The sequence below is a fragment of the Colletotrichum godetiae genome, assembly GCF_030913485.1.
Source record: "Colletotrichum godetiae strain CBS 193.32 chromosome Unknown BDP55scaffold_11, whole genome shotgun sequence".
Lineage (NCBI taxonomy): Eukaryota > Fungi > Ascomycota > Sordariomycetes > Glomerellales > Glomerellaceae > Colletotrichum > Colletotrichum godetiae.
In genome coordinates, this window is record NW_026851259.1 from 284,206 (window position 1) to 310,540 (window position 26,335).

Below are 26,335 nucleotides of genomic sequence, written 5' to 3' on the forward strand. Positions count from 1 at the left end.
AGCCCTCTTTCTCTGCCTCACTCTTCCCATTGCTGGACAACCACCCTTACCCCTCCCCTCTTCCGTGCTCTTCCTCGCCGTTGCGTACTCCGTTGCCGGCCCGTCTCTTGTGTCTCCCTCAAGCGCGTCACCGTCCCTGTTGCTCTTTTCCTCTAATACTGCTCGCACACCTCTAGAGAAAAGCTGTCTTCTTTCCCCCCTCCTCTCCCTCCGTGTCTCCAATTCCTCCCTCTTCCAAACACAACATTCCTTGCTAAAGAGAAAGTCAAACTTGAACAATGGCTGAAGAATTAAGCAAGAACTTTGAGACTCTCCAGCTCCATGCGGGGTATGTACGCTCTCTTTCACAGAACCTTTGCCCACCACCACCATCACCACACCAAGCAAACATGCCTCCGGGGAGGGCAAACAACCTTTCCATTGCCCTTGGAGTTTCTCAAGAAACTGACATGTGGAATTGATGTGTCATCGTAGCCAGGAACCTGATCCCACCACAAACTCGCGCGCTGTCCCCATCTACGCGACCACGGTTCGTAAAACCTTCCCGACGACGACGAATAACCAAGCTCTCTCGTCGCGAGCGCAGGCGCAAACACCATAGGACTGACAGCTAGATTCAACATGTGTAGAGTTTCACCTTCAATGACTCGGCTCACGGCGCGAGGCTCTTTGGCCTCAAGGAGTTTGGCAACATCTACAGCCGTATCATGAACGTACGTCGGACACTTCCTCGACATATTCCATGTTATAGTGTCCAAGTTGACTGACCATACATCCCACCACTCCAGCCCACGGTCGACGTCTTTGAGAAGCGCATCGCTGCGCTCGAGGGCGGCGTCGCGGCCCTCGCAACCTCCTCGGGCCAGGCCGCCCAGTTCATCGCCATCAACGCCCTCGCGCACGCCGGCGACAACATCGTCTCCACCTCGCTGCTGTACGGCGGCACCTACAACCAGTTCAAGGTCTTCCTCCCCCGCCTCGGCATCCACACAAAATTTGTCGACGGCGACCGCGTAGAGGATATTGCCGCCGCCATTGACGACAAGACCAAGGCCGTCTACGTCGAGAGCATCGGAAACCCCAAGTACAATGTCCCCGACCTCGAGGCTATTGCCAAGGTTGCGCACGAGAAGGGCGTTCCCGTCATTGTAAGTCTCTCTCTGTCTCCATTGTCGGGAGTACCTACCCACACCCGGGAAGCAAGACGGCAGCTAACACCAAAACCCCCAGGTCGACAACACCTTTGGCGCAGGCGGCTACTTCATCCGCCCCATCGATCACGGCGCCGACATCGTGGTCCACTCCGCGACAAAGTGGATCGGCGGCCACGGCACAACCATTGGCGGTGTCATCGTCGACAGCGGCAAGTTCCCCTGGGACAACGGCCGCTTCCCGCAAATGACGGAGCCCTCGGACGGCTACCACGGCCTCAAGTTCTGGGAGACCTTTGGCCCCATCACCTTCATCATCCGCGCCCGCGTCGAGATCCTCCGCGACCTCGGCGCCTCCCTGAACCCCTTTGCCGCCCAGCAGCTCATCATCGGCATCGAGACTCTGTCGCTGCGCGCCGAGCGCCACGCGCAAAACGCCCTCGCGCTCGCCAAGTGGCTCGAGGCGAGCGACTACGTGAGCTGGGTGTCGTACCCCGGTCTCGAGAGCCATCCATACCACGAGACGGCCAAGAAGTACCTCAAGCGCGGCTTCGGCGGTGTCCTGAGCTTCGGCGTCAAGGGCGGTGGCGATGCCGGTAGCCAGGTCGTCGACGGCTTCAAGCTTATTTCCAACCTTGCCAACGTTGGTGACTCCAAGACCTTGGCTATTCAGTAAGTTTGCGTCCCCTTTCACAATGGAGCGAGAGAGAGAGAGAGAGAGAGAGAGAGAGAGAGAGAGAGTATAGCAGAGTGAAAGGAGAAGACTGGCTCCCTTTCCCTCTTCTCTTGTCTCCGTTTCGGGCCAAAAAATTCTTGCATCTCGCTGACTTTCGCCACAGCCCCTGGACCACCACCCACGAGCAGCTCTCGGACGAGGAAAAGACGAGCTCCGGCGTTAGCGAGGACCTCATCCGCATCTCGGTCGGCACGGAGCACATTGACGACATCATTGCCGATTTCGAGCAGTCCTTCAAGAACGCCTCCTCCGCTTCCACCACGGGCAAGCCCGCCCCCGCGGCTGAGACCAAGCAGGACGATGCGCCGCTTGCGCCGTAGGTTTTCGGCGAGAACATGAGACTGATGATGTGTGGTTGCGTCTGGGATGATTTTTTTTGCCTTTATTTATTTCCAAATGTACGAGAACGAAAATACCCGTAGAAAAAGCAACTTACGATTCTTGTCTTACCTTGTCTTTCGTCTTTATGTTTTGGCTCGCTTGGCGGGCTTGGATGGAGAGAAAAGAGAAAGCCGAAGAAACGCCATCGTGCTTGAAATGCCCCTTGATCGCTCCTCGTGGAACATGATCAGAAACCACAAAGTTGATCCAGCGTTGCCCAGGGCCTGTCCGGCGTCCACTGTAGAGAGGACAGGCAAGGGCAGGGCGTACATCACACGTCCCGCCATGCCAGCCGTGCCGCCCCAAACCACGAAGATACCATGTAAGCACAGCAGTAACTGAAGATCACAAGGAAAATTGGCGGGCACGAGAAATGATCCTCCTGATCCCTGGTGTCCTTCCCGTCCATCCTCCGATGAGAAAAAAGTGCGTGATCGACCATTTAGCTCTCCCACCCGTGGCAACTTAAACCGCGCCCCAAAAACAACGGCAAAGCACGCAACGAAATGAAACGTGCCGACGCCACAAATTCCTAGTGGGCGGGCGCGCGGTATTTTAGTGTGTTGCTTTGTGGATATGCAAACCACATGTTGCCGTTGCGATGCGATGGAGACCAAAAGTGACATGGGCAGCAGACATTCGTTGGAGATACCGGTAGAAATTGAGACGGAGTCATGAGGTTCACTGGCCGTTGTGCATTTATACAACCCTACGGCAACCTCAGAATCGTGAGGACCAGAAAACGTGCGGGATCCCAACGAGGTCTGTGGTTGTAAACCGGCGCCGGTGATAGCTCCAATGCAAAGCTGGAATGGGCGGGGGGGGGCGTGGGATGGATGGATGTTCACCGTCTCCACCCTCTGCCTCTCCCGGGGCGCGGTAGACGACCGGTTTAATCCGCCAACGGAATCTGATTGGCCGAGAGAGGTTCGCCATTCAACGACGCCTCTTGTCTTTCCTGTGTGTCTGGTCCATCCCATCCAAGCTCCAATCCCCACGGCGCCGCTCGATTTTAGCTATATCCTCCAACATCCCACCTCGAGAGCATCACGAAGAAACCCCCCCGCCCTCTCTCGCCGACAAAGCTCCATTCTCATTCCTTTTGTTACCCTCACCGCTCTTGACTTGTCTATCACATCAAGACGTCTACCATCCCCCCCCGGTCGTCAAAGAATCCCTCCCGAAACCACCTCGAATTCAAAAGTCCACCGCCCATCGAAAATGCGCCTCCTCACAACCCTAGCCCTCGCGGCAACATCAGCATCCGCCGCCTCCCTAACTCTCTCGATCCCCTCCTCCCAAGCCTTGCCCAACCCCTACACTCTCCCGCCCTCAACCCACGCGACGCTCTCCTCCCTCGGCGCCACCTTCTCCGCGCCCCTGTCGGTCAAAAACACCTTCGTCTTCCACAACCTCACCGACAGCAGCGACTCCTACCTCGTCGACGTCCACTGCGCGACCCACGCTTTCGCGCCGCTGCGGCTCGACGTCGATGCCGAGGGCGGGGTCGCGGCGTGGGAGACGTACCGCGGCAACGACTGGGATAACAAGGGCGAGGCGTACGTGTCCAAGGACTTTGAGGGCGGTGGGAAGGGGTTCGAGGTTAGGGTGTTGGGGCAGAAGAATTATTTTGTTGAGAGGAGCAAGTGTGAGTCTTTTCCTCTCTCTATATATCCCCCTTTGCCCCCTGTTATGATTTCATAGTGTTGGGTTTGTTCGGTGTTGATGGCGAGAAGGCTAAGCTCCCGGAGCTGTTGGCGCTTTCACGACGAGGACCTCTCCTCTCCCGAGATCCACACACAATTGGAAAGCACAGAAACGCTAACGATGAATCTCACATAGTCTCCATCCTCACTATCCTCAAGAACCCCATGATCCTCCTCGGCCTCATCAGCATGGGCATCTTCCTCGGCATGCCCTACCTCATGGACAACAGTACGTCTAACCCAAACTTCTCCCCTCTCCCACCCCCCTGTTTCGCTCGGAACCATGTTTCTCGAGAATCGGATTTCTAACTCTGAGAAAAACAATAGTGGACCCCGAAATGCGCGCCGAATTCGAAGAACGCCAAAAGAGCAACCCGATGAACTCCCTCCTCGGCGGCGGCGGCGGAGGCGGCGACGCGAACCCCATGGCCAACTTTGACATGGCGGGCTTCCTTGCCGGTACCGGCAGCAGCAGCAAGAAGGAAGAATCCTCCGGTTCCGGGTCCGGTGCCTTGAGTGGCGGTGGTGCCGGTGGTAAGAAGGAGAAGGGCGTGCGGAGGTGAGACTGTAAGCAGGCGAGATAATCCCAACGGTGTTCAAGATTGTTATCACGGCTTCCTATGGGGATATAAAATTCTAGGCTACGGCGCTTTCTTGAAAACTACAATCCCCTATAAACAAATTTGTTACCAAATTGTATGAACCAAGGATGTCGGGACTTCTCATGTGCTGCCGCCAATGCCTCTCTCCGTGGCACTGGGTCGGTATAATCATATATATCTTATACCTATCCCAGGCAACTCCCCGCCCAAGGATCTGTATTCCATCCCAAACACCCGTTCCTGTCATCAGCGATCTGTGCGAGATGGTCAAGTCAATCAGAATAAAAAGCAATACTCCAACAAAGTCAGAGTGCGGATTGACTAAGGGTTACACTATTCGATTCTTTATACGATTAGTTGCCCGCCCTCCTTCCTCGCTTTTCTTTGGTAGTTTCCCATTGTCGATAGGATTAATATTGGACCTCATAGACTTGTCATCATGTATGCTGCTGCATCAAAGTATTCGCAGGAAAAGCAACGAGACATGATGTTTAAACGTAACCGGGCTCTGTTTCCCCATGAGAAGAACGCATATTAGACGCAGATTTATGCCCCCTGAAACCCGCCCCCGTCAATCCCTTTACCGGCCAACCCTTCTCTCATGATCCATTTAGTACGTCAATATCAGCTGGCCGTAATCCAGTGCCAGCCCACTTAGAAGTCACCTCCAAAGTCGTCACCGCCGCCGAAATCATCTCCGTCATTTCCGTCGTCTGTACCGATGTTAGCAACTGTTCACATATCAAACCGGGGTCCAAAGATTATGACTCACTGTATCCCTCAGCGTACGCCTCCTGCTGCTCATCATTGATGTGATCCGCAATCAACGCACCACCAAGCAGACCGGCACCAGCACCGAGCGCCAGACCGCCCGCCATGCCCATGCCGCCGCCGCCGGGTTTCCGACCGCCGCCGCTCATTCCGCCCATACCGCCCATACCGCCCATGCCCCGGCCGTAGCCCTGCTGTTGGGGATATCCGCCATAGCCCTGCTGCTGAGGGTACCCCCCGTAACCCTGTTGAGGCGGATAGCCGCCGTACTGCTGCTGCTGGGGGTAACCACCGTAACCTTGCTGCTGGGGCGGGTAGCCGCCGTAACCTTGCTGCTGGGGATACCCTCCGTACTGCGGCTGCGCGTGGCTCGAACCGCCCATGCCGCCCGTCTTGGCCTTACCGAGCAGCTTGCCCAAGAAGCCGCCGGAGCTACTCTTTCCTCTTGTGTCCTGCGCGCGGGGCGGGAGCTGGTCGGGGAACGGCGACTGCGACTGCTGATGTTGCTGCTGCTGGAGGTTGTAGCCCGGGGGCCCGCCACCGCCGCCGCTGCGGGCGCGAGCTTCTTCCTCGGCCTGAAGCTGGCGGGCTAGGCGCTCGTCTTCGGACATTGCGTTGGAGCCACCGGCGCCGGGCGGCTGAGGGGTCGAGGATTGGTTCTCGTAGGGGTTGCCCTTTTGGTCGTAGGGGTTGTGCTTCTGATCGACCGGCGGCGTCGGGTGGTCGCCGGGGCGCGGGGCGTAACCCGGAGGGGGGCCGCCCGGGTGTCCATCTTCTGCTGGTGGGGGAGGGGGAGGGAGGGCAGGCTCCGTTGGCTTATCCCATTGGGATTGCTTGGTGTGGAGGTTTACGTAGAACCTGAGGTGCGTGTGTTAGTATCGGTGAGCATAATCAAGAGACGCAGGTGAATTGTTGGGCGGCGAGGTCTCGACTTACCATTCTTTGTACTGGTCGTTCCAGCGAGCGATCCAGCCGGGAGGGACCTCGGGGGCCTTGGGAGGCGGGGGACCCGACGGGGGAGCGAAATTATCGTCCATGTGTAGTGAAGTCGGGCGCAGAGGGCGTACTACTATGTAAACGCAATTAGGATCTTTCGGTGGTATGAGGCCTTTCAATTAATCGACGTGGTCTGAGGTAGATTGTTTGGTGTAGGTGAATGAGTTGTAGACGAGGCGTGTGTGCGTGTGTGAGTGAGTGAACAACAAAGTTTCCGAGTTTCCACAGCTACCTCTTTTCAGAAAATTAAAGAATCTTTGAAGAGGGAAAAAGACACCAAAGTTTTGAGGTTGGGATGAGATGGGACTTTGGGGGAAGGGGGAGAAAGGGAAAGGAACTTATTGCCTCCTACCTCTTACCGCGGGGTGTCAGGTGTTGTATTGGGGAGGCGCAATAGGTTCGACTGGAGTCTGGAGCTGGGCGCGGAGGGCCGGGGATTACGTCTTTCAGTTTTGGAACGGTTCCCTCTCCCCCTCCCCCCCTCTAGCTAAACGGAGGGAACTTGTACCGCGCAACCAATGGCACCCCGACGTTTCCGCTGCTCCCGCCGTCCAGAGGCACCTTGGCGGTGATTTTAGAGGGACGGGGAAGTAATTGCTAAACGAGGCTTCGTGTCTTCACTCACTAAACCTAGCATCTTCTGGAACAGTACCGGAGAGCATTGAGATGACAATCGCTGCCGTCGTGCCGCCTACGATATGACGTGCTGGGCGAAGGGTACGGATATCTAACAAGTACGTAAGGTAAGGTAGATCACAACCGCCTCTAGTTCGATTCGATCCCGCTTCTCGAAGCTGCTCTCACTGCCATACTGTGCCTATCTTACCTCTTCCAGTCCTGTCCTATCCTGCGGGTTCCGTCTTGGCTATGCTGCAACAGCATGATGCGAGCTGCTGCTGCGAGCTGCAAAGCACAGCCCCTCCCTCCCCGCTGATGCTTGTCCAGCGGATTGCCCCTCACGCCGCCGCCCCTCACCTGTGGCCTGCCTGTCGCTTTCCCACTGCGACCCGGGATGCCGGAGAGCCGATACGCAAGGCAAGGTATCTGATAAGTCCATTTGCAAGGTAAAACAAGCTTCTAATACCCCGACAATACTCCTCCCATCTGCAGTAAAACCCCCCCTCCAAAAAAGCTACCTCAGGTCGAACTGGAAACGTCTCGCACAGGCCCGTCACCCGTGAAGCTTGAAGGTACCCAGCAGTTTGACCCCTCGCCTCAGTCTTCATACCTTGATACGCAAATTCAATGCTGAAATGAATGGCAAACAAGTCAGCTATCCACGACGCACAAAGATTGTGGCTGGTGACCTTTTGCTTTCGTAATGCAAATCCAACATGTGGAAAAATGACTCTTTCCCCTGCTGCGACAACCCAAGTCAACAGACGGGATTTACAGGTAATGTCCAGATGACTCTATTCATCTCTTCCCACCGTGTGGCGGTGCCCCCCACCAATACTCCATCACCTTCGACCATCGGGTCGTGATGCTCCTACATCCCGAAGGACAAAAGTGAGAGGCCAATAATCACCCGCGACAAAAAAAGCCACGCCGCACTCCGCCCTCTATGCCAAGGCAAGCCCGTTCCCTTCACTCCATTCTGTTTCCAAACGGAACCACTCCTCTCGGGCGAAAGATGGTGACCGTTGACATTGCGAAGACACCTGTGGCGCAGCATTTATCTCGGATTCTTGGCACTGTCACTTTCCCGCCGCCGCCAATTCATCACCTCACTCATACACACAGAATCCACAAAGGTCGGTCATCGAGTGTGCTCAGCATGTCGTGAGAAATACCTAGGTCGGTAATACCATCAAAAAGCTCCATCGAACAAGGGCCTACCCTGAGGCGTCTATCCCATCTAGACATATAAGCACGCTAGCGCAGGCGAAACTCCTCGTTCCTCACAAGTATACAATTTCTCCAGAGTGCTGTAACAAGCAAAATCAACAACTACAGGTAAATGTGAGTAAACCTAGCTCATGGTAGGCCCCTCTCGTCCCGTCTTCTCTCTCCAAAGAGGTACGCCGCCTCCATGCAGTAGGCGCCGCCTCCGCTAGCCATCCGCCGCTCGCTGCCGTAGCAGATGACAACCGCGTCCAGAATACCGCTGAGAATGCCTTCCATGGCGCCCATGACCGAAAACCCAATGAAACTGGCTACTATGCCAACCACATATGCGTACGCCGAACCCCGTACCCCCATTCCGTCCGGCAGAGCGATAGAGAGCTGCTTCGCCGTCATGACCCACCCAGCAAAACCGAGTCCCGTCGCCATGATGAACCGTGTCGCGTACAAAAGCATCTTTGCGAGCCGATAAGGAAGCAAAGGGGAGTGACTGGACCGCCTTGTGCTGAAGACTTGCGGTGTCAGTGTTGTCGTGGGGCGCTGCGGGGACAAGAAATCCATCTGGCTGAGACCGCGAGCCGCCGTGTGGAGGTTCTGCGAGTGAATCGCTCCGTACGTGATGGTGAGAGGATTCGTAAGCGCTGCGATGGGCGTCGGAATCCACATGGCAGCAATGTGCTGCAGGATATTAGCAAACCTGCGTGGCAGCACGAGCAGCGGCGCCCGAATCAGCAGCGCAATCAACGTCGACTCGCAGATGCTGCCAAAGATGGTCGTCGTCGCGTGGTTTAGCGCAGCCGTGACAATCTCCGCCGACGTTGGGGCCGGAGCCGCGTTGCGGTGGAAGTACCATTGGGACACTGTCGCTGCTGTGGTCGCCCGTTGCACCGCGTTGATGACTCCGATTGTCCACATGTACATCAATACGAACCAGATACCCAGCCACCAGCTGGACACGCTGATGATGAACCTGGCAAGTCTTCTAGAGAAGTACCCACCCAAGAAGATTCTCGAGAACATCCACATCCAGACCCAGGTCCACGTTACTATGATCGCGAGACAGCTGAAACCCAAGATGAGGAGTGCCGTGTTTGCTGCAAGAATTCTAGTAGAGAACTCCAATATCTCAATCGCCTGACGGATGGCGTTGCGGCCCTTCCAAGCCATGTACACCCAGACACAGGCTGAGATGGCGGGGACGAGAGCAGCCCATCGCATGGCCCGATCCTGAAAGCTGGTCCCATGTGACCGGCCCTCATAGCTGGAAATGAAGGGGTATAGTGTGAATGAAAACATGATGATGGGTACTGCAACAAGGATCACTAACGCCAGCGGCCGGGCAAAGGATCGAAGTGCCGCGAGCCACACAAAGGATACTATGATCGATATCAGGGTATCCACGGCGAGCATATGAAAGGATGCTTGTAATGTTGTGTAGACGGTGTCACCCCATCCTTTCTTTGGTGTGCCAGTATGTAGCCAGACAAGCACAAAGGTAGACACCAGACCGGCGAGCGCAATAAGGAAGATCCAGGCGAAGAACGGGTCGTACTTGAATATCTCTCCTTCGACCAGGGGAACAGTGGCAGGCAGGGCCTCATCGTCGGAGCTGGCCCGGCGGGCCTCGTCAAAGTCATCTTCTCGAGTAGCCTCCCTCCTGAGTGGGAACTTGCGGTCTCCGGACTTGGACTGGAACTTCTGGAAGGCGGGCGGGCTCGAGTCCGTAGGCGCCTCGTTCAGCAGCGACGCAGACGGGTCGTCGTCGTCAATGATTTGGGAATCTAGCCCGATGTCGACCATTTTAGGATTCGTATCTGACTCCCGGTCGGAAGTTTCTCGCGGGGCATCCTCCAACTCTTCGTCTATAACATCTCTCCCACGATTCCGGCCACTGAAGCTCCTCGTACCATTCCAACTGCTGCGAATACCTCTCCGCAGCCCGCGATCCTGGTATCTTCGGCCGGGTGTTTCGCTGCTCTGTTCCAACGAGCCGCGGCTAGCGTCTGGTTCCGTCTCGGAGCTCTCTGCCATCTTGCTCGCGGCGGCCACGCGCCGAGACATGTGGAGGGCGGCCATATCCGCAGCCTCGCGATCCCTCTCGTCTTCTTCGTCCTCCTCCATGTACTCGTCGAGCGTGCTATGGAATAGCGGCGCATCCTGGGCGGTGGACATGCGGGAAGCGAAGCCCATTTGACCGTAACGCGAACCGCCGCCCGGCTGGTAGGGGTTTCCTCCATAGCCTCTACCCAGGAAGGAGCGTCCGCCATTTCGAGGAGGGGCCCGCGATGACCAGTCGTTCGGTTGTCGTGGTGGGTTCTCGTTGCCTGGATCTTGGCCCGCAAAGTTGGAGAGTCGGGACTGCGATTGCGCCAGAAACCTGGACGCATCTGGGGGCGAGTTAGTTGGTTGTCCGCCGCCGCTGGGCGTCACCGGGGGTGGTTTCCCAGCGGTGTATGAGACTTACATTCCGAGAACATGGTGCTACCGATAGCGAGGACCTTGTCCCCTCAGAAAAAATTCGCGTGCTCCTGAGAGGTGGCAGGACAGGAACGCGGGACGACGGGGCAGTTAAGTGTCGGGTTGGTGAAGGTCCTATGAATGATGATGACAGACAAAGAGTAAACGGCTGGAATGTTTTGGATGCCGGCGGCGGCGGTGGACACTAATGGTATACGCAAACAGAAAGAAGACGGGTCGACGGCAGTTCCTGCGGGAGACCTATTCTTGGAACGGAGAGAATGCCACCTTTGGGTAGGTACAAGATTTCTGATCAAGCCCGAAGTGCTCGTGAGAAGGGCATCTGCACCAGGTTCTGGGAAAAGATATGAATCAAAGGTCATGCGGTACAGACGAAGAGGTGAAAGGTGCCTAGGCCGGTGAGTGACTGATGGAAGTGGACCGGGCCAGTGAGGGAACTGGGAGAGTACATGGATGGCCGGGGGCGGCGCCTTCTGGGGTGCCCGTGGAAATCCCACCCCAAGGTACCTTAGGTAACGCAAGGCTTTGCCCGCCTGTTACTGTTAGGCAGCGCGGACGCTGATGCAGCCTAAGCAGTGGCACACAGATGGCACACGACACCCGCGACACCGCCCACACCACAACCACAAGGTACCTTTCACCTGGGAACCCTTCCTGCCGGGTACCTACCTCACTAACAACCCAGCCACTCACAACGTCGATACCTGCGGAGGCAGGGGGGAGTAGGAGCCACCCACGGGCTGCGGCCGGCACTCATCGGACTTATCGTGGTGGGCGATAAGGCGGTAAGTTGGCGGATGCATTGCAGCATTGCAGCATTGAGGGCCCGGATTGCCTGAGATGGCATGGCTGCGGGTTGGCGGGCTCTTCCCAGTTCCATGTTCGCCTTGGTTTGGGAACTCCGAGATGCGCATACAGCATCAACCCAAGGGAAAACCTACATGAAGCTGGAGCACGCATCTTGCCTTTTACTGCGGTTGATACATGGCACCTGCTCCCCTTACCCAGTGGAGTGCTTCAAACGTCACAGTCATTTATGCCCGCCGTCTTCTATACCTATACGGAAAACTATGAGATTCCGAGGACTCTTCAATACATACTGCTTCCTGCATGGCACTGACATGTCCTGGCGCGAGACCAGCAACTAAGAAAGCACTTAGCCCGATTTAATCACCGTTTCCGAGTCATTCAGTCTTGGGTAAGTCAGTCATTCCCCCAATCATCGTCAACTGACAATCACCACAGCTGGCCGTTGTTGTTTGCTGCTGCTAGGTACTTTACTGCGCAAACAAGCGCCTCAGATCCCGTCGCCTTATCACTAAGCACTTGCGTCACTGATAACACCATGCCAAATCCCTGCCGCCAGATTCCCTGGTCATCGGTCCAGTTTAAACTGGGGCTCTGTCGTCTTCTTAGGCCTATCCTGTGACAAGGGGGAACACCATCTTAAACACTGACCAGCGTGATGCAACTCGCCCATTTCTTGCAGAGCAGCACATTTCCACCTCCGATTCCACCTCTCAGAGACCCTTTAGAAGGTTGTTCGCACGACCCAACCTAGAGGTCATCTTCCACTTGGATAGAGGAGAGCTCACCTTTAAGTCATCTCTCAGGCTCAAACATCACTTCTCGGGAACCACGCGGACACCGAACATTGAGAACAGACGACATCCCTTCTGTTGCCAACCGTTTCTGAACATCCCACTCATTCGTCTGTCTTCCTCAATCGGAGCCGAAGCAGCCCCCCAGTGCCCAGTGCCCCCCCTTGTCAGGCGTGAACTTCTGAACACGTGCTCCGATAACCGACAGCTGTTTGAAGCTTTCCAACATCAGACCAACCAACAACCACCACCATCACCACTGCTGCTGCTAACCACACCATACACGGTCCCCTTCCAATCCACCTCTTCGAAACCATCCATCACCAGCAGAAACGATCTCGCGGGCCAGCCGAGAGAGACAATCGCAAAAAAGCACAGCTATCTATCCGGTTCTTCAAAGTCACGGAACCGAAACCACAGACCTCTGCATCGAACCTTGCCGCTGACACGCACATACTTCCCTCCCTTTTCCCACCTCACACACACACACACACACAAAAGCCACAGACTCGCAAAGGGCCATGTCGTCTCCACCATGGGACTACATCGCTAAACTCGTCTGCATCGGCGACTCGGGCTGCGGCAAATCCTCCCTCACCATCCGCCTCTGCGAAGGACGCTTCTCCCCGCACCACGACGTGACAATCGGCGTCGAATTCGGCTCCCGCATCGTCCCCGTCGGTCCCCCAAACACCCTGCCCCCTCCCCCGCCCGCTCCCGAACCAAAGACGAACCCAGACGGCAGCACAACCTCCACTGGCCTCCCCGAGCCCCCGCGAATTACCTCGTCTTCTACCGCCGCAGATGGGCCCCAGAAGCACATGAAACTTTCCCTCTGGGACACCGCCGGCCAGGAAACATACAAATCCGTCACGCGCTCCTACTTTCGCGGCGCCAGCGGCGCCCTCCTCGTCTTCGACCTCAGCCGCAAGCAAACCTTCCAGCACGTGACCGACTGGCTCAACGATCTGCGCCAGATCGCCGAGCCGGATATCGTCGTCATCCTCGTGGGCAATAAAGCCGACCTCACCCAGGGTGACGGCGACAACAAGCGCGAGGTGACAAAAGAGGAGGCCGAGGAGTGGGCCAAGAAGAACGGCGTCTTTGAGTATGTTGAGACGAGCGCAAAGAGCGGCGAGAATGTCGAAAAAGCCTTTATGCGCGTCGCCGAGAGGATATACAATAACATCCAGGCCGGGAAATACGATCTCAATGACAGGAGGTCCGGTGTCAAGGGGCCGAGTGCCGGGGGCAATAAGCAAGTGAGGATAGGGGGCGACGCGAATAAGGGCTCCGGCGGCGGCTGTTGTTAGATGAAGCCGCGCAGCAGGACGCAACCAAAAAAGCATACACGATAAGGACAGTGATACCCAGAGGCCACTAGCAGCAGTTTTCTTCTTCCTTCTTTCGCATTTAACCCACTTTGTACTATTACTTTTTTTGTAATTATAATGTATGGTCAATGGGCAGTTCAACTCACGATGAGAAGAAATAGTAGGAACAAGGAACAGATTTCATATTGCATTATGTACGGAAGTTGTGTATCCCGTCAACTTTCGCTTCCCCAAGCTCGAAAGGCCCATCTTGCCACCGTTTTTATCGTCCATATCCTTACAGAGAGAGAGTTGGGTAGAAAGGCCGAGTCATAGATCTCGGCCGTTCAAGTACAGAATTCCCGTGGGAGGAATCGTTCTAATACAACCTTGGCATCGCTGGTAAATCGTCAGATTTAGTCAGAAATTCTCCAGCTATCGAACCACTTCAAGTAGCTGTACTGCTTGTTGTTGCCCGTCATGCCGAAGCAGATGGGGCTGAAGAGGATGTAGAGACCGATAATGGTCGCGTACAGGACGCCGTACACGCCGTACTGGAATACCTGGTTCTTGTTGCGGAGGAACCAGTCGGCCAAGAAGCCGAAAGTAAGGATGGCAAAGTACAGCGCAGGGTAGTAGTGATGAACATAGGTGACACGGGCCATGACAACGAAGGGGAGATAATGGAGGAACCAGCCGGCCACGGGGTACAACCCCGCGTAGTGGATCTGGTCAATCTCCTTGGAGTTCAAATCGTTGTAGCCGCGTTGCCAACGGATCAAGTACCAAACGACGACAAGCGCGAAGACGCCCAGGCCGGCGGTAGAGCCCCAGTAGACCAGAGGGTTGCCGAGGAGGAAGTACTTGACAATGTTGTCGTCCCAGCCACACATGCGCAGACCAACGTTGAGGATGGGCCACTGCCACCATTGAGAGGCGAGATCGTCTTGTTTGTCGGGATCGGGCACAAGGGCGTTGTTGGAGGTCATCATGGCAACGTTGAGGTGGATGAAGTCGTGAAGGAAGGGGGACTTGTAAGAGCCAGGGTCGCCGGGGGGCACTGTGCCAGTTAGCAGGCTGAGCAAGACACACGGGGTTTAAAGCTTCAACTTACGCTTCTCGTTCCAGTGGGCCTCTACGTTCCAGTGGGTGTACGAGTCTCTGGGGTTGTTGGCCTTGGTGCAGGTCACCTCAATCTGCTTGAAACCCCACTGAGGCAGGTTGACGTTGCCAGCGCGGAGGTAGCAGCCAAGAACGGGATGTCTCAAGCGGAAAGCCGTCGTCAGAGTGCGAATTCTGCTGCGGTCACGGGAGGCAACATCACGAACGACCTCCACAGTCCAGTGGTCCTTTTCGTCGCCAATAGTCAAGTTGCCGTAACTGGAAACTTCCTTATCGGCCTTGGTCATGGGAGCAGCGATCTCGTGGGAGTGAAGGTTGCGGCCGGTCTGGGCATGAATGAGACGGATCGTCTCGCCGTCGCCGATAAATCGGGGAGGAGCTTCGGGGTCGTAGTCGGCGTCGGCACGGTTGGGGTAGAAGAACCAGTCGTTGTTGGCATCCTTATGGTGGTAGCAAGTAACCTGCTGCTGAGTAGAACCCTCGGGGTAGGTCTGGACGTGGGAGTGCAGGAGGCCACCGCCGTATCCCATGTTCTTGATGGTCGCACGTGATCCGTAGGCGACTTCCAAGGGGCTGTTCTTGCCGACCTCGGTGCCCTTCAAGTTTGCCTGGAACAAGGAGCTCATTTGCGCATCACCAGGACCGGTGTGGTCGAGGATGGCGAAGTGGAGGGCGAAAGAGAGCATGTAGACCAGGAAGGGGATGATGATGAGGCCAACGACGCGGGTGACAACGTGAGCGCCCAGTGTGGTAACGGGCATCTTGGTGTTGCCGAACTTGGTCCAGAGATCCTCAATTGTGTAGAGGCCGACGAGAGAGGTGACGAACAGACCGACGAGCTTGACACTGCACACGCAGCCAATGCTGAGGCCAGTCATGAACAGCCAGAAGAACCACTCAGGCTCAAAAGCATCGTTGCGCTGGTTGTGGAATTTGGCCCAGCATAGAACAGTCGCGACAGTACCGAAAAGCAGCATCGAGTCGAGAAGGATGAAGCGGCTGATGGTTGTGTACGAGTTCTCGCAAAGGACCATGAGGGTAACAAGCCAGACGGCGGGACGTCTGAGGTTCAGCTCGCGGGCAGTGTAGTAGGCCATGGGAATGCAGAGAATACCGAAGAGAGCGTTGAAAGCTCTCATGAAGGTGTAGTCGACATCCTCGGGGTATTTCTCTCCGGACTTGAACTCGAAAGATCCGTTGTAGCCAGCGAGAACACCGGAGAGGCCAACAAGCATCTTGCCCAAGGGCGGGTGAACATCGAAGTAGTATTCATGCTTGATGTAGTGACTTCCGAACTTTCCAAAGTGAGCCTCGTCCCAGGTAACAATGTCGCTGATGCCAATTCTCCAGAGTCGGGTGAAGATGGCAACGGCCGTGAAGATGATGGGGGCGATGATGGGTTCCCAGTCATCGAGGAAGGAGCTCTGCTGGGAAAAGGGTGAAGTATCAGTATCTAAGCAGGTCTAGGAAAGCTTGGGCTGCTGTAGAGGGGAGGCGCTTACCTTCTTGACAAGCTTCTTCTTGTCGTCGATTTCAGGGGCAGCCGTTATGGGAACTGACTGGCCCTGGGGCACGGCTCGTCGTCTGACGCCATCGCCCACGTCCGCGCCGGACGCGACAATGGGCTTTTCTGTAGCCATGGCTGTTGGTGAGACCAGTCAGCAAACGGAAAGGCGGCGTATGGAATGGGTTGTGCGAGAGTATAGACTGACTCTCGAAACGGGATAACCGAATGCGTTGATGAAGGCTGCTTCAAGGGGGTGTGTGCAGGAAGAGTGAGAGTCAAGCTCCAAGAACAGGAGCTCTGAGCTTCTCGTTAGTGATCGGACGAGTCAAGACTCAAAAAACGCCCGGGGGCAAAAGAGAAAAAAGTTGGAGAATTGAAGAAGGTAAAAAGAGAAGCCGCGCAAAAAGAGAATCAGCGGGTATCTCTTGAGGCACAGGTGTTCCGCAAACCAAACCAGCTCATCAAAAAAGAAGGTGAGGTCAGTCAGCTTGGGGGGAAGGAGAGAAAGGGAAAGCTGAAAAAGGGCACTTTGAATTACCAGGGAATCATGCAATTAATATGGAGGCGGAACGGGAGAGTGGCAGAGTGCCCTTTGGCCAGGTGGGAATTTTTTTGGTGAGGTCTGAACTAAATCGGGAGGAGCTGGGCAGCTGGGAAGGAGCACCCTTCCACCCTTTGCAACCCCCTTGCGGCAACACGAAATAAATGCCACCTATGCACCAACAGACACGGTATCCCTCCCTTTCCACTCCTTCCAGACTGCGCGAGACCCCGACCACACTTTACGCGAATCTCGTCCCTGGGTTCATTGAAGCCGATCTATTGGTTCAGCTGCTCTTAAGTGGTCTATAAGCGGGTGGCATAGGCTGCATACCTTGAGCAGGCCGCGCAGGTCCTCTCGATGGAATGGCCTGAATGGCCCGGGAGGGACCCCAAATAGCCCCTCCGTTACCCCCTGCCCCCACAGGCTACAGCTGCCTACCAGGTACGGAGTGCGGATGGATACCTTACCCCCTGAGGTCCTACAGATGGGATCCCCACGCGGCTCTCACTCTTCGACGATCATAGTCAAATGTCAATGGAACCTGGAATTCTCGCTCCCACCTTACCCTCACCTTGCGTCTCGCTATATTCGATCCTGACGTCGTGACATTCAAGACTGTGGTTATATCACACATCTACCTACCTCCCTTCCAAGATAACATTTACTACCATATAGCTTACCTTATATACGGATACAGACCAGAATCATCATCATCAGCCTCAAAGCAAGCAACTTATGCAGCTTGGACGCACCTGCAGCCACCTGATGAGGCGTCCATTATCTTCCATAACTGCAATGCTAGCGGCATGCCAAAGACCAAACGACACAACACAATCCATCCTTTTTCCACGGAAAACAACACACAGGCCACATCCACGACAGATGCATCTGCACAATGTCTTGTCTTCATGGTAGCTGTAGCTCAGCCGTGGTTTTCAACTGCGCTAACCCTTCCGGGTCGCGCGATGACCCCCCGCTTTCGGAGCTAACCGGAAATGCCAGTGCGCATCTTCCAGTCAATCCCGTCGGCCTAGAGAAGGACACCATCGGCCGCGGTGTGGACTCCATCTCGGCGATTCGGGGAGTCCACGGCGGTGGAGGCCTGCGCCGTGCAGGTCGCAGATGCGGTGGTTATCCAGTACGGAGTGCCTGAAGCAGTATCCGGAGACCACAGCTGCACAGAAGGCTACCCTCATCGGCCTCTTCAACCTGAATGAGAGAGTCTTCTTACTTTTCCTGTCTTGTATGACGGTGCGCAAAGCCTCCAACAATACAGGTACTTCTCACCCAAAGAAGTAAAGACCTGGTAGACCTGATTTGTCGCCAGGAGTCGCCATCGTTGTGTTTCTTCAGAGAACGAAAAAAGGGGTTGCGTTCACCTCAGACACTGGGCCTGTCGCCAACCTAAGGTGCCCGAGGTAAGATAACTCATCATCGCCTGGGCGCGGCCCATCTGCCCCGCCGAGTCAAGCCTCTCTCTCGCTCTGCAACATGCTGAAGCCCGCATGCGGAAACGCTAGACAGCTGCATCACATGTCTTTTTTCGTCTCTACTCTCTCGTCCACTCTGTGCTGTTTCCCCCTCCTTGGCTGGTCCCGGTCTGATCCATAACACATTGTCGGCACAGACAATCGTTGCTAACAATCGCCCCATTGCGGTGCAGATGTTCAGGTCCCAGAGACTCTCCGACACCTGATCTGGACTCAAATCCAAGCCTCAGGTTTCTCTTTCAGAAAAGTAAACCCCCACTGCGTCCACCAGTCTGAACCGTCTCCGCCGACGCCGCCGACGACTCAAGAGACAGAGCGGATTGCATTAGGGGTCTCGGTCGTCTTATGTCATCGCTCCTGCATCCAATCGTCCGGTCCCGTACCACATCTAGCACCACCGACCACCACACTACTACAACCACCACCACCACCAACACCGCTACCACCGCTACTTCAAATATCCTTCCCGCGGTGCCCCGACCATCCAATCCTCGCATCCCCTCTTCCCGATCTTGTTGCCCTGGATGTAGCAGACTTCCTCTGCTGCGCGTCACTTTCTACAAATCCGGCTCGGTCCCCCGACTCATATCCCCGCTGATACCTACCTGGCTCAATGTCGTCTCTGGTATCCGACTTCCTCATCAACCCGGTCCTCCGACAAGCTCGCCGCTTTTCAGAGATCTCGAGAACAACCTTTGTCTCCGAGCGGGACTCTTCGTCCGACCCCGTCGTCGCTCCGAGCGACCTGGATAGTCCCGCAATCCGGCATGCGACTGTTGCGCCACCCGAACCCACTCCGGCACGATCACTCGACATTGCGACGCTGCCGCCAACTGTCGACGACGACGAGCAACCTCAGTCTCCCGTTCCTCTAGCCCAGAACGCACCATACACGATGGCCGCAATGCCACCTACAACACGGGAATCTCTACCCGCCGACGACGGCATGGGTGCGATGCGAAAGCGTCTACTCGACATCCAGTCACAAGATATCGCAGCAGACGACAAGGCCCGGCTTATGCACGAGGCTTTGATGGAGGGGTATCGCAAGTCTCGAGACGCTCCGCGCCAAGCCAATGCACTGGCCAGCGTGATACCCGCAGGGGAAGCATGGGAACAGACATTGCCGATGGCGCCTCTCGAGTCGTTGAAGTTTTGGCAACATTCGATAGGAGAACCGTCATCGCCAGAAAAGTTTGTTTTGACCGCCGACGATGTCCGGCCCACGTACGCGGCCTCAAAGCTTGCTACAAGAGAAGAGCCTGAGGGTGCTGTGATTCTTGGCTGTCAACATTACCGCCGCAATGTCAAGCTGCAGTGCTCGACTTGCGCCAAGTGGTACACTTGTCGTTTCTGCCATGACGCAGTCGAGGACCACACTCTTGTCAGGAAGGAAACCAAAAACATGTTATGCATGCTTTGCGCCACTCCTCAGAAAGCATCAGACGTTTGCGTGAATTGCGGAGAGACCGCTGCCCGTTACTACTGCAACATGTGTAAACTTTGGGATGACCATCCATCCAATCCAATTTACCATTGTAACGACTGTGGTATCTGCCGACGAGGAAGAGGTATCGGGAAGGACTTCTTCCATTGCAAGGTATTTGAATGGTCCGAAACCAGAATTTTGTGTGGCGGTCGCTAACATATGCTTTAGAAATGTTGCGCATGCATCTCAATTTCTATTCAACAGTCACACAAGTGCATCGAGCGCTCAACGGATTGTGACTGTCCTATTTGCGGAGAATACATGTTTACATCTCCCAAGCCAGTCGTATTTATGGGGTGTGGTCACAGCATTCACCAGAAGTGCTACGACGAGCACATGCTGAGATCATACAAATGTCCCATTTGCAACAAGAGTCTGCTCAACATGCAGAGCCAATTCCGCCAATTAGAGCTGGCCATACTTGCCCAGCCGATGCCCCCCGAATTCAGGGACACTCGCGCCACAATCTTGTGTAACGATTGCAGCGGGAAGAGTTCCGTCCCGTACCACTGGCTCGGCCTCAAGTGCGCGATTTGCACTTCTTACAACACGGTAGAGATTCAGATTAGTGGCGGGAGGGAAGAGACGCCAGCCAGTCACGTGCCCGTCACGCCAGCAGCAGTCACGCCGGCTCTTCTTTCTCCTATACAGCCTACTCCCGTGACGACGCAAGCTGCTGCTGCTCCGGCAGGAATGGATATACCGCAGGTCGGCAGGCGACGGCATTCGTCTCATGCTGGCCCTGAGGCGCGTCATCTGATGTTGGATCGCTTTGCTAGGTCAGCTTCGCCAGCAGTCACGCCCGGTATGCCACCACCAAACTCGGCAAATGCTGCAATCGAAGAAGAAGACGAATCAGAGAATGATATTCTCAACTTATGGGGTCGGGGTCATGGTGACTCGGACGATACAATGTCGACAGATGTGGACGAAGAAGACTCGGAGGGCGAGGATGATGATGATGATGATGACTATGAGAACGAGATCATGCTCATCGGACATCGGTAACCTCGGCTACGATGCAATCATGATTTAGACGATGAGGTGCATCTGCAAGAGACGGATATAAGATTGGCGCACTGGGGTTATTTGCGATGGTCGCATGGTTTGGACATATGGGTCGTCAAGGTCATTGTGGGCATATCACTAGCTGGTTGGGTTAAGGGTTAGTCGGCGTTTTCAGGATGGCAGAGTTTGTCAGCCCCGGATGGCACTGCTTGGTTTTTTCTTATATCATAGCCCTCGGAAACTGGGCATTATTTAGGTTTCCATAATAGACACAAAAACCGAAAATGACAAGCAACGCAAATGCCTGAAACGCCTATTGTCCGTAATCCCAATTCTTCTTGCCTTGTCGTAACTTTCATACCAGACTCCCACCTCGAGACACGCTCATTGACGCCTCCGTGATGCGATTTGGGCGTCGACCTCCTGGGATTCCTTTCTAAGCTCCTTCACAACGGTCTATTGCGATGGGGGCCTCGTTAGTGTCACGTTCTGTTTGGACTTCGATGGGTGAGTATTCTTACGGCAAGAGCCTCTGGGTTTACGCCATTCTCGATCATGGAGATGCAGATCGATAGGGTGCGGCGATCCAGATGGCAGTTCTTTTTCACATGATCCATGTTAGGACAGAGTATGAGGTCGCTGAGGTGAGATTTTGAGAGGGTAGGGTAGGTGGGCGTCGCGACTAACGAGGATGGTAGAGATCTCATGCAAGATGTCAACGGCTTGCTGGGCCGCGGCCTGCTTCCCGGTTCGGTCGTCGGCAGGCATTTTCGTATGAGGGTGGAACTTATTGCTGAATGCGGGATTGTATGAGAGAGATGGAGGTCATTCAATGCATTCGATGTCGCTTTGTTTGGCGGGAGCGGGGCCAACCAACTTCAGTGGTACTGGTGCAGATGTGCTTAAGTGTCTTAGCTGAGTTGCTCACAGGTGACAGGAGAGAGAGTCGGCAGGGGCCGAAGTTGCCCATTAGGAAAACGCGTCTGAAGGGTGGCCCCGACGCGCCGGACGAACTAAATGGCAGGGGTTGGCTGGGCTAAAGTGGGCAACTACCGGAAATGGGACCCCTCTTTTTTTGAGTGAAGCCGCGACTGACCGAACTTTTTCACTTTCTTAGTCCGTTCAGTCTTCAGTCGCTGTCTCACTTTTGCTTTTATCGTCATGACCTCGAATTTGCTGCAACAGTCAGCTCATGTTATCTGACGGCTGCGTTCTTTTTATGTGTTTCTATACCATTAGCTAGGCATCCTTTCCACGCATGACCACGAATCGACTCATAGCCCGCCAGGCTTCTTTCTTATCCTTCGCATGATGAAGCACACCCCACCGCTCTCTCACGATATGCCCAGATTCCCACGAATACACTACTTAGACTTACGGGAAACGAATGGGTCTAATGGCTGACGCACGGGAAGAGACTAGCCGCTTATATGGCCCCCCGAAAATCACTATTGTCCCTCATGAAGGAATTGAAGATGGACCACCTCAACTGCATATGAGCCGAGTGCCAGGTCAAGGTGAGCGAGTGCATCGGCCGGGTTCGGGTTGTCCCATTTGCTGACCTCACAATAGCCCAAGCTCTTCGGATTATACAGTCTCCTGAGACCCTTTATCCTGCCTCTCGTTCTACGGAACTGGCGCCTTCCTCAACAGTTTACGATTCCCAGCGAGTGCAAAGACGATGGCTGTTCAACGCTCACCCAGAGGCTTTCATAGGCAGCTCCGAGGCAGCCAGCTTCCTGTCCGAGGGACTGGATCAGCTCATGCGCCCCGACGCCGCGCCGACGACTCAGCCACTCATGACAATCAGTCAGATAGCGGATGTCACCAACCACACACGGGTTGTCCCCGTCCCCGTACTGGCCACGGCTGCCGGCGAGTCGGGTGAGCTCCTCCGTCTATCCAAGATTGATGAGACAAACTGGCAATGGGGCGAGAACGAGAGCCCTACGCTTCGGATGTTGAGCATTGACCAGCACGACAAGGAAGAATCTGTCTTGTGGTCGAGTGACGGAGCTCCGATTCTGCAGATCAAACCTGCGCTGAGCTTGGTCCGGTTCGAGCCGACGAGGTGGCTGCTGGTGCAGAAACGGACTTCCACTACCATCCTCCAGCCGGATTACCACAAGGTTCCTGTCTCAGAACGCCCGCCGGGGATTGATCAGGCTATCGAGCGCCCATCTCGCATCAACCCGAGACCCGTCCTCACCATCACCTCGGAGCAGACTGGCGGCTTCGCGCATTCTGATGTGTCCTTCAGCTACGGCTCGCAGAAGAAGCCGCCTCAGCTGGCCATCATAGACGAGTGCGGCTACTACAGTGTCTGGGATGTCAAGGGTCGAGACATGGTGGGATCCAACGGCCTGCGTCCGAAGCTCCGCCATTGCGGCCACATTCACTTGGGTGTTACGGAGCAGCTCCCCGACGAGGACTCGCCGGCTTTCCGCGCAGAGCCCCACGGCGTGATGTGGATCGGCGCGGCCGGCCCGGGTGTTGATCTCTGGGATGTACCCGAAGGGCAAGATATTGATGCAGGAAACGATCTGGCCGCCCTGACGTCGAGGTCCAAGAAACTCGTCGTCTGGAACCGCGCAAAATTCGAGGTCGTCGATATCAAAGACTGGACGTTTCGAAAGAGCTTGGTCATACTCAAGACGGATGAGCCAGACTACATCCTCGACGTGAAGCCAAACCCGCTGAACAGGAGTCAGATCTTCATCCTCACGAGCTCGGGGTTCTTTTGGATCGAGACGTCGTCTTCAGGGTCGACAGCCAACAAGGCAGGCGGGCTCTCTACTCTGCAGTCCTTTGCGCACCTCCGAGGCTTGGATGCCGACAGTCTCAGGCTTACCGTTCATCACGGCGGCTCTGAGGCGGGAAATGAGAAATGCACGGTTTTTCTCTACTCTGACAAATCACCAGAGGTGGATGTCTACTGGTTCTACATGCCTGAAGACACAGGTCTGCCACAGTTTGAGCACCACATCATGAAGCTCACGGGCGACGCGACGAAGCTCCAGACTCTGTGTCCAGTGCCGGCTTTCCTGAGAAACCCCTCTCCTGCAACAGCCAAGGGCCCAGGCTTGGAGTACCTCAACCACGAAATCAGGTTCCAGCAGCTGTTCGTTCTAGGCAGGGACCTCAGCTTGAGTCAGAGCCTGTTCGCAATCTCGGCCGGTCCTGACTTCGAAGTGGTGCCCCCCGATAGCAGTCGCGAGTGGTCAAGAGATGGCCGTAGACAGGCGCACAATAAGAGGCGAAGACAGTTCCTGCAGCATTTCGAGGACACTTTTGTCGTCCCCGATGGGCTGGGTGATATGGATGAGCTGGTGCAGCGTCGCGCCAATCGGTACCAGGAGCTCATGGAAAGTGAGCGTGCGGGAGAGGAAGCACAGCTAAAGCAGCGGTGGCCTCGGGGTCTGAACCTGGACCAGTTCGTATCTCGCATCAATGTTTCGATCGAGTCGGTCATCATGGCGTCGGAGCAAGCTACCATTGAGGGGCCTCTGTCTGTGTTCGGGGCCATACGGGAAGCAGCCGTCAACTGTCTCGAGACTGAGGGCGGTTATATCCCTTTGCATACTCTGTAAGTTTGAGTATCTCTTCATACACGTCCTCATTCCATGTACTGATGGCTGCCAGGCACGAATACGAGAATACCTTTGAAGCACCCCCTCTATCCAATGCGGCAGTAGCAGCGTGGGACTCTCGCTTCCAGGAGATGATGAACGCGCAGACCGAGCGCGTCATTGCGCAACCTCTCACAACGCAATTTCTACACGGCCTGGAAACCTTGTCACCCCTCGCAGACATTCGCGACCAGCTCGAGGAGATGTGGAGTCCAGCGGGCCTTCCGCCTAGAGCACAGCAATCCCGCAACGTTGTGCTAGCAGAAACGGCCGAAGCCATCGCCAGATCCCTCTTTGGTGTGGCCATACTCGACGCGAACCTCCCTACCAGAGAAGACGTGGCCCCTACTTGGGTTCCCGAACCTCCACCCTTACCAATCCGGCAGCCGAGCCAACGGCCAAGCCAGCGCTTCTCCTCGTCACCCGCAAAGCGAAGCCAACTCTCGTCAAGCCAGCGCCTCTCCCTCTCCCCGACCAAACTAAGCCAGCCCTTCAGCCAGAGAATCTCTCTATCACCAACCAAACGCGGCCAAGCCCTCAGCCACCGCCTCTCCTTCTCCCCCTCCAAAGGCTCCCGCTCCCAACAACCCTTCGACATACCCCCCTCATCCTCGATCCCCTTCCCCTCGTCAGGACCCCTATTCTCCCAATCCTCCGCCGCCGCCGCCCCCTCCTCCTCAGGCCTCCCAGACGCCGCACCACAAACACCCGCACCCACCACAATCGCAACAACGGCTCTCCAGCGCTTGAGCATGCTCGCCGAAGATATCAACACCACAGACCCCCAACCCGCCGCCCGCCAACACAAAGTCCTTGCCTACTGGCCCACCGCCCGCGGCGTCAGCACAGAAGGCTACGTCTCCTCCGTTCTTGCGTCTTCCACGAAACACATGGACGTTCTCAACGAGCGCCGCCACCGCGCCGAATCGCGCCGGCGGAAGCGCAGATCACAGTTCCTCGGCGCGTCATCGCAATCGCAACACGGGTGGGGGACCAGCGAGATGGACGACGTTTTCGAGTCATCTGGGCCTGGAACGGGGCCCGCGACGAAAAAGACGACGTCGAAGACGAACACCGGTCCTCCGGAGTTTGCGCTCCCGCCGGCAACGCAGCCGCTGCCCAAGCTCGCGCCGCCCATCATCGGCTCGAGCCAGCTTCCACCCATGCCGTCTTCGCAGGCTATTTTCTCGTCGCAGATGCCGGTCGTCATGTCGCAACCTATATCTGGGAGGCACGGGATGCGGTCGCCGGGGAAGAAGAAGAAGAGAAAGTCTGGTTTTTAAGGGTGGACTAACCTTGAGGGTCTGGGACATGGGAAAGAAGGTCTGCCTTGGGTCACTGTGTTTGAGATTGATATCATCCTTTTGCCATCAAGCAATAGCTGTATCAGAGATAGATGATGATACGCCAATCATAATAAATGCACCTGAAATCCCAGACCTCAAACTTGCTCTTGTAAGGTGAGCCAACAGCACGAACGGGAGAATATTTCATTCCCGTAACGTAAGCCTACCTCAATCCTGAAAGAATGCCTCACACACTTTTCCAATCAATAAAAGACACCAAACTTTTGCTGAACTCGTGATGTAGCGTTTTCTCTTCGACGGCGCAGCAGCGGACCTCGACGTCGGAGGAAGGCGGGCCTAGAGCCAATCACGGAATCCGGCGCCGGAACCTTCTAGCTTGAAGTGGGGCCGTTCACTCACTGCACTTCATCATTTGCAGGCATCATTAAGCAAACACCAGAACACGTAACACGTCTTCTCGTTCATTCAATCATTTTCGCATCTTTTGATACCCAAACGCGCCTCCACGGTGATACTTCACCAAAACATAGCAACAGAGGAAAGATCTTCATTCCGCTGAGCATTCGGCACTCCCCAAAAGATTATCTCACCCAGAAAAGAAGGACCCCTCACCAGCACCCAACAACCCCTCCAAAAACCCCCCACTATCGTCACCACCA

At 55.6% G+C, this 26,335-nt stretch overlaps 10 protein-coding genes across 10 annotated transcripts; 5 read left to right on the plus strand and 5 right to left on the minus strand.

Annotated features, from left to right (window-relative positions):
- The first annotated feature begins 154 nt into the window (after positions 1-154).
- On the plus strand, positions 155-2,373 carry BDP55DRAFT_45617 (uncharacterized protein). The gene is made up of 6 exons (XM_060567617.1): positions 155-328; positions 475-529; positions 630-713; positions 789-1,148; positions 1,231-1,823; positions 1,991-2,373. The coding sequence occupies exons 1-6, from the start codon at positions 279-281 to the stop codon at positions 2,205-2,207; spliced, it is 1,359 nt and encodes a 452-aa protein (XP_060432180.1). The 5' UTR covers positions 155-278; the 3' UTR covers positions 2,208-2,373.
- BDP55DRAFT_656082 (uncharacterized protein) lies at positions 1,855-3,087 on the minus strand. The gene has a single exon (XM_060574357.1). The coding sequence runs from the start codon at positions 2,892-2,894 to the stop codon at positions 2,352-2,354; it is 543 nt and encodes a 180-aa protein (XP_060432181.1). The 5' UTR covers positions 2,895-3,087; the 3' UTR covers positions 1,855-2,351.
- A 402-nt stretch (positions 3,088-3,489) lies between these two features.
- On the plus strand, positions 3,490-4,537 carry BDP55DRAFT_726388 (uncharacterized protein; the record flags this gene model as incomplete). The annotated part of the gene is made up of 3 exons (XM_060579140.1): positions 3,490-3,916; positions 4,111-4,203; positions 4,302-4,537. The coding sequence occupies 3 exons, from the start codon at positions 3,490-3,492 to the stop codon at positions 4,535-4,537; spliced, it is 756 nt and encodes a 251-aa protein (XP_060432182.1).
- A 693-nt stretch (positions 4,538-5,230) lies between these two features.
- On the minus strand, positions 5,231-6,384 carry BDP55DRAFT_726389 (uncharacterized protein; the record flags this gene model as incomplete). The annotated part of the gene is made up of 3 exons (XM_060579141.1): positions 5,231-5,289; positions 5,349-6,205; positions 6,284-6,384. The coding sequence occupies 3 exons, from the start codon at positions 6,382-6,384 to the stop codon at positions 5,231-5,233; spliced, it is 1,017 nt and encodes a 338-aa protein (XP_060432183.1).
- Positions 6,385-8,320: 1,936 nt separating this feature from the next.
- Positions 8,321-10,665, minus strand: BDP55DRAFT_692174 (uncharacterized protein; the record flags this gene model as incomplete). Its single annotated transcript, XM_060577075.1, has 2 exons — positions 8,321-10,575; positions 10,653-10,665. 2 exons carry the CDS (start codon positions 10,663-10,665, stop codon positions 8,321-8,323), a joined length of 2,268 nt encoding a protein of 755 aa, XP_060432184.1.
- Positions 10,666-12,788: 2,123 nt separating this feature from the next.
- Positions 12,789-13,580, plus strand: BDP55DRAFT_629596 (ras family protein; the record flags this gene model as incomplete). Its single annotated transcript, XM_060572046.1, has 1 exon — positions 12,789-13,580. The coding sequence occupies one exon, from the start codon at positions 12,789-12,791 to the stop codon at positions 13,578-13,580; it is 792 nt and encodes a 263-aa protein (XP_060432185.1).
- A 416-nt stretch (positions 13,581-13,996) lies between these two features.
- BDP55DRAFT_547466 (dolichyl-phosphate-mannose-protein mannosyltransferase) lies at positions 13,997-16,342 on the minus strand (the record flags this gene model as incomplete). Its single annotated transcript, XM_060568741.1, has 3 exons — positions 13,997-14,640; positions 14,695-16,129; positions 16,205-16,342. The coding sequence occupies 3 exons, from the start codon at positions 16,340-16,342 to the stop codon at positions 13,997-13,999; spliced, it is 2,217 nt and encodes a 738-aa protein (XP_060432186.1).
- Positions 16,343-18,856: 2,514 nt separating this feature from the next.
- BDP55DRAFT_629598 (CHY zinc finger protein) lies at positions 18,857-20,740 on the plus strand (the record flags this gene model as incomplete). The annotated part of the gene is made up of 2 exons (XM_060572047.1): positions 18,857-19,843; positions 19,901-20,740. The coding sequence occupies 2 exons, from the start codon at positions 18,857-18,859 to the stop codon at positions 20,738-20,740; spliced, it is 1,827 nt and encodes a 608-aa protein (XP_060432187.1).
- A 384-nt stretch (positions 20,741-21,124) lies between these two features.
- Positions 21,125-21,508, minus strand: BDP55DRAFT_726394 (mitotic-spindle organizing gamma-tubulin ring associated-domain-containing protein; the record flags this gene model as incomplete). The annotated part of the gene is made up of 3 exons (XM_060579142.1): positions 21,125-21,196; positions 21,262-21,339; positions 21,428-21,508. 3 exons carry the CDS (start codon positions 21,506-21,508, stop codon positions 21,125-21,127), a joined length of 231 nt encoding a protein of 76 aa, XP_060432188.1.
- A 357-nt stretch (positions 21,509-21,865) lies between these two features.
- BDP55DRAFT_766424 (RNA polymerase I-specific transcription-initiation factor-domain-containing protein) lies at positions 21,866-25,884 on the plus strand. The gene is made up of 3 exons (XM_060580969.1): positions 21,866-22,257; positions 22,313-24,326; positions 24,383-25,884. The coding sequence occupies exons 1-3, from the start codon at positions 22,128-22,130 to the stop codon at positions 25,650-25,652; spliced, it is 3,414 nt and encodes a 1,137-aa protein (XP_060432189.1). The 5' UTR covers positions 21,866-22,127; the 3' UTR covers positions 25,653-25,884.
- Positions 25,885-26,335: the final 451 nt, after the last annotated feature.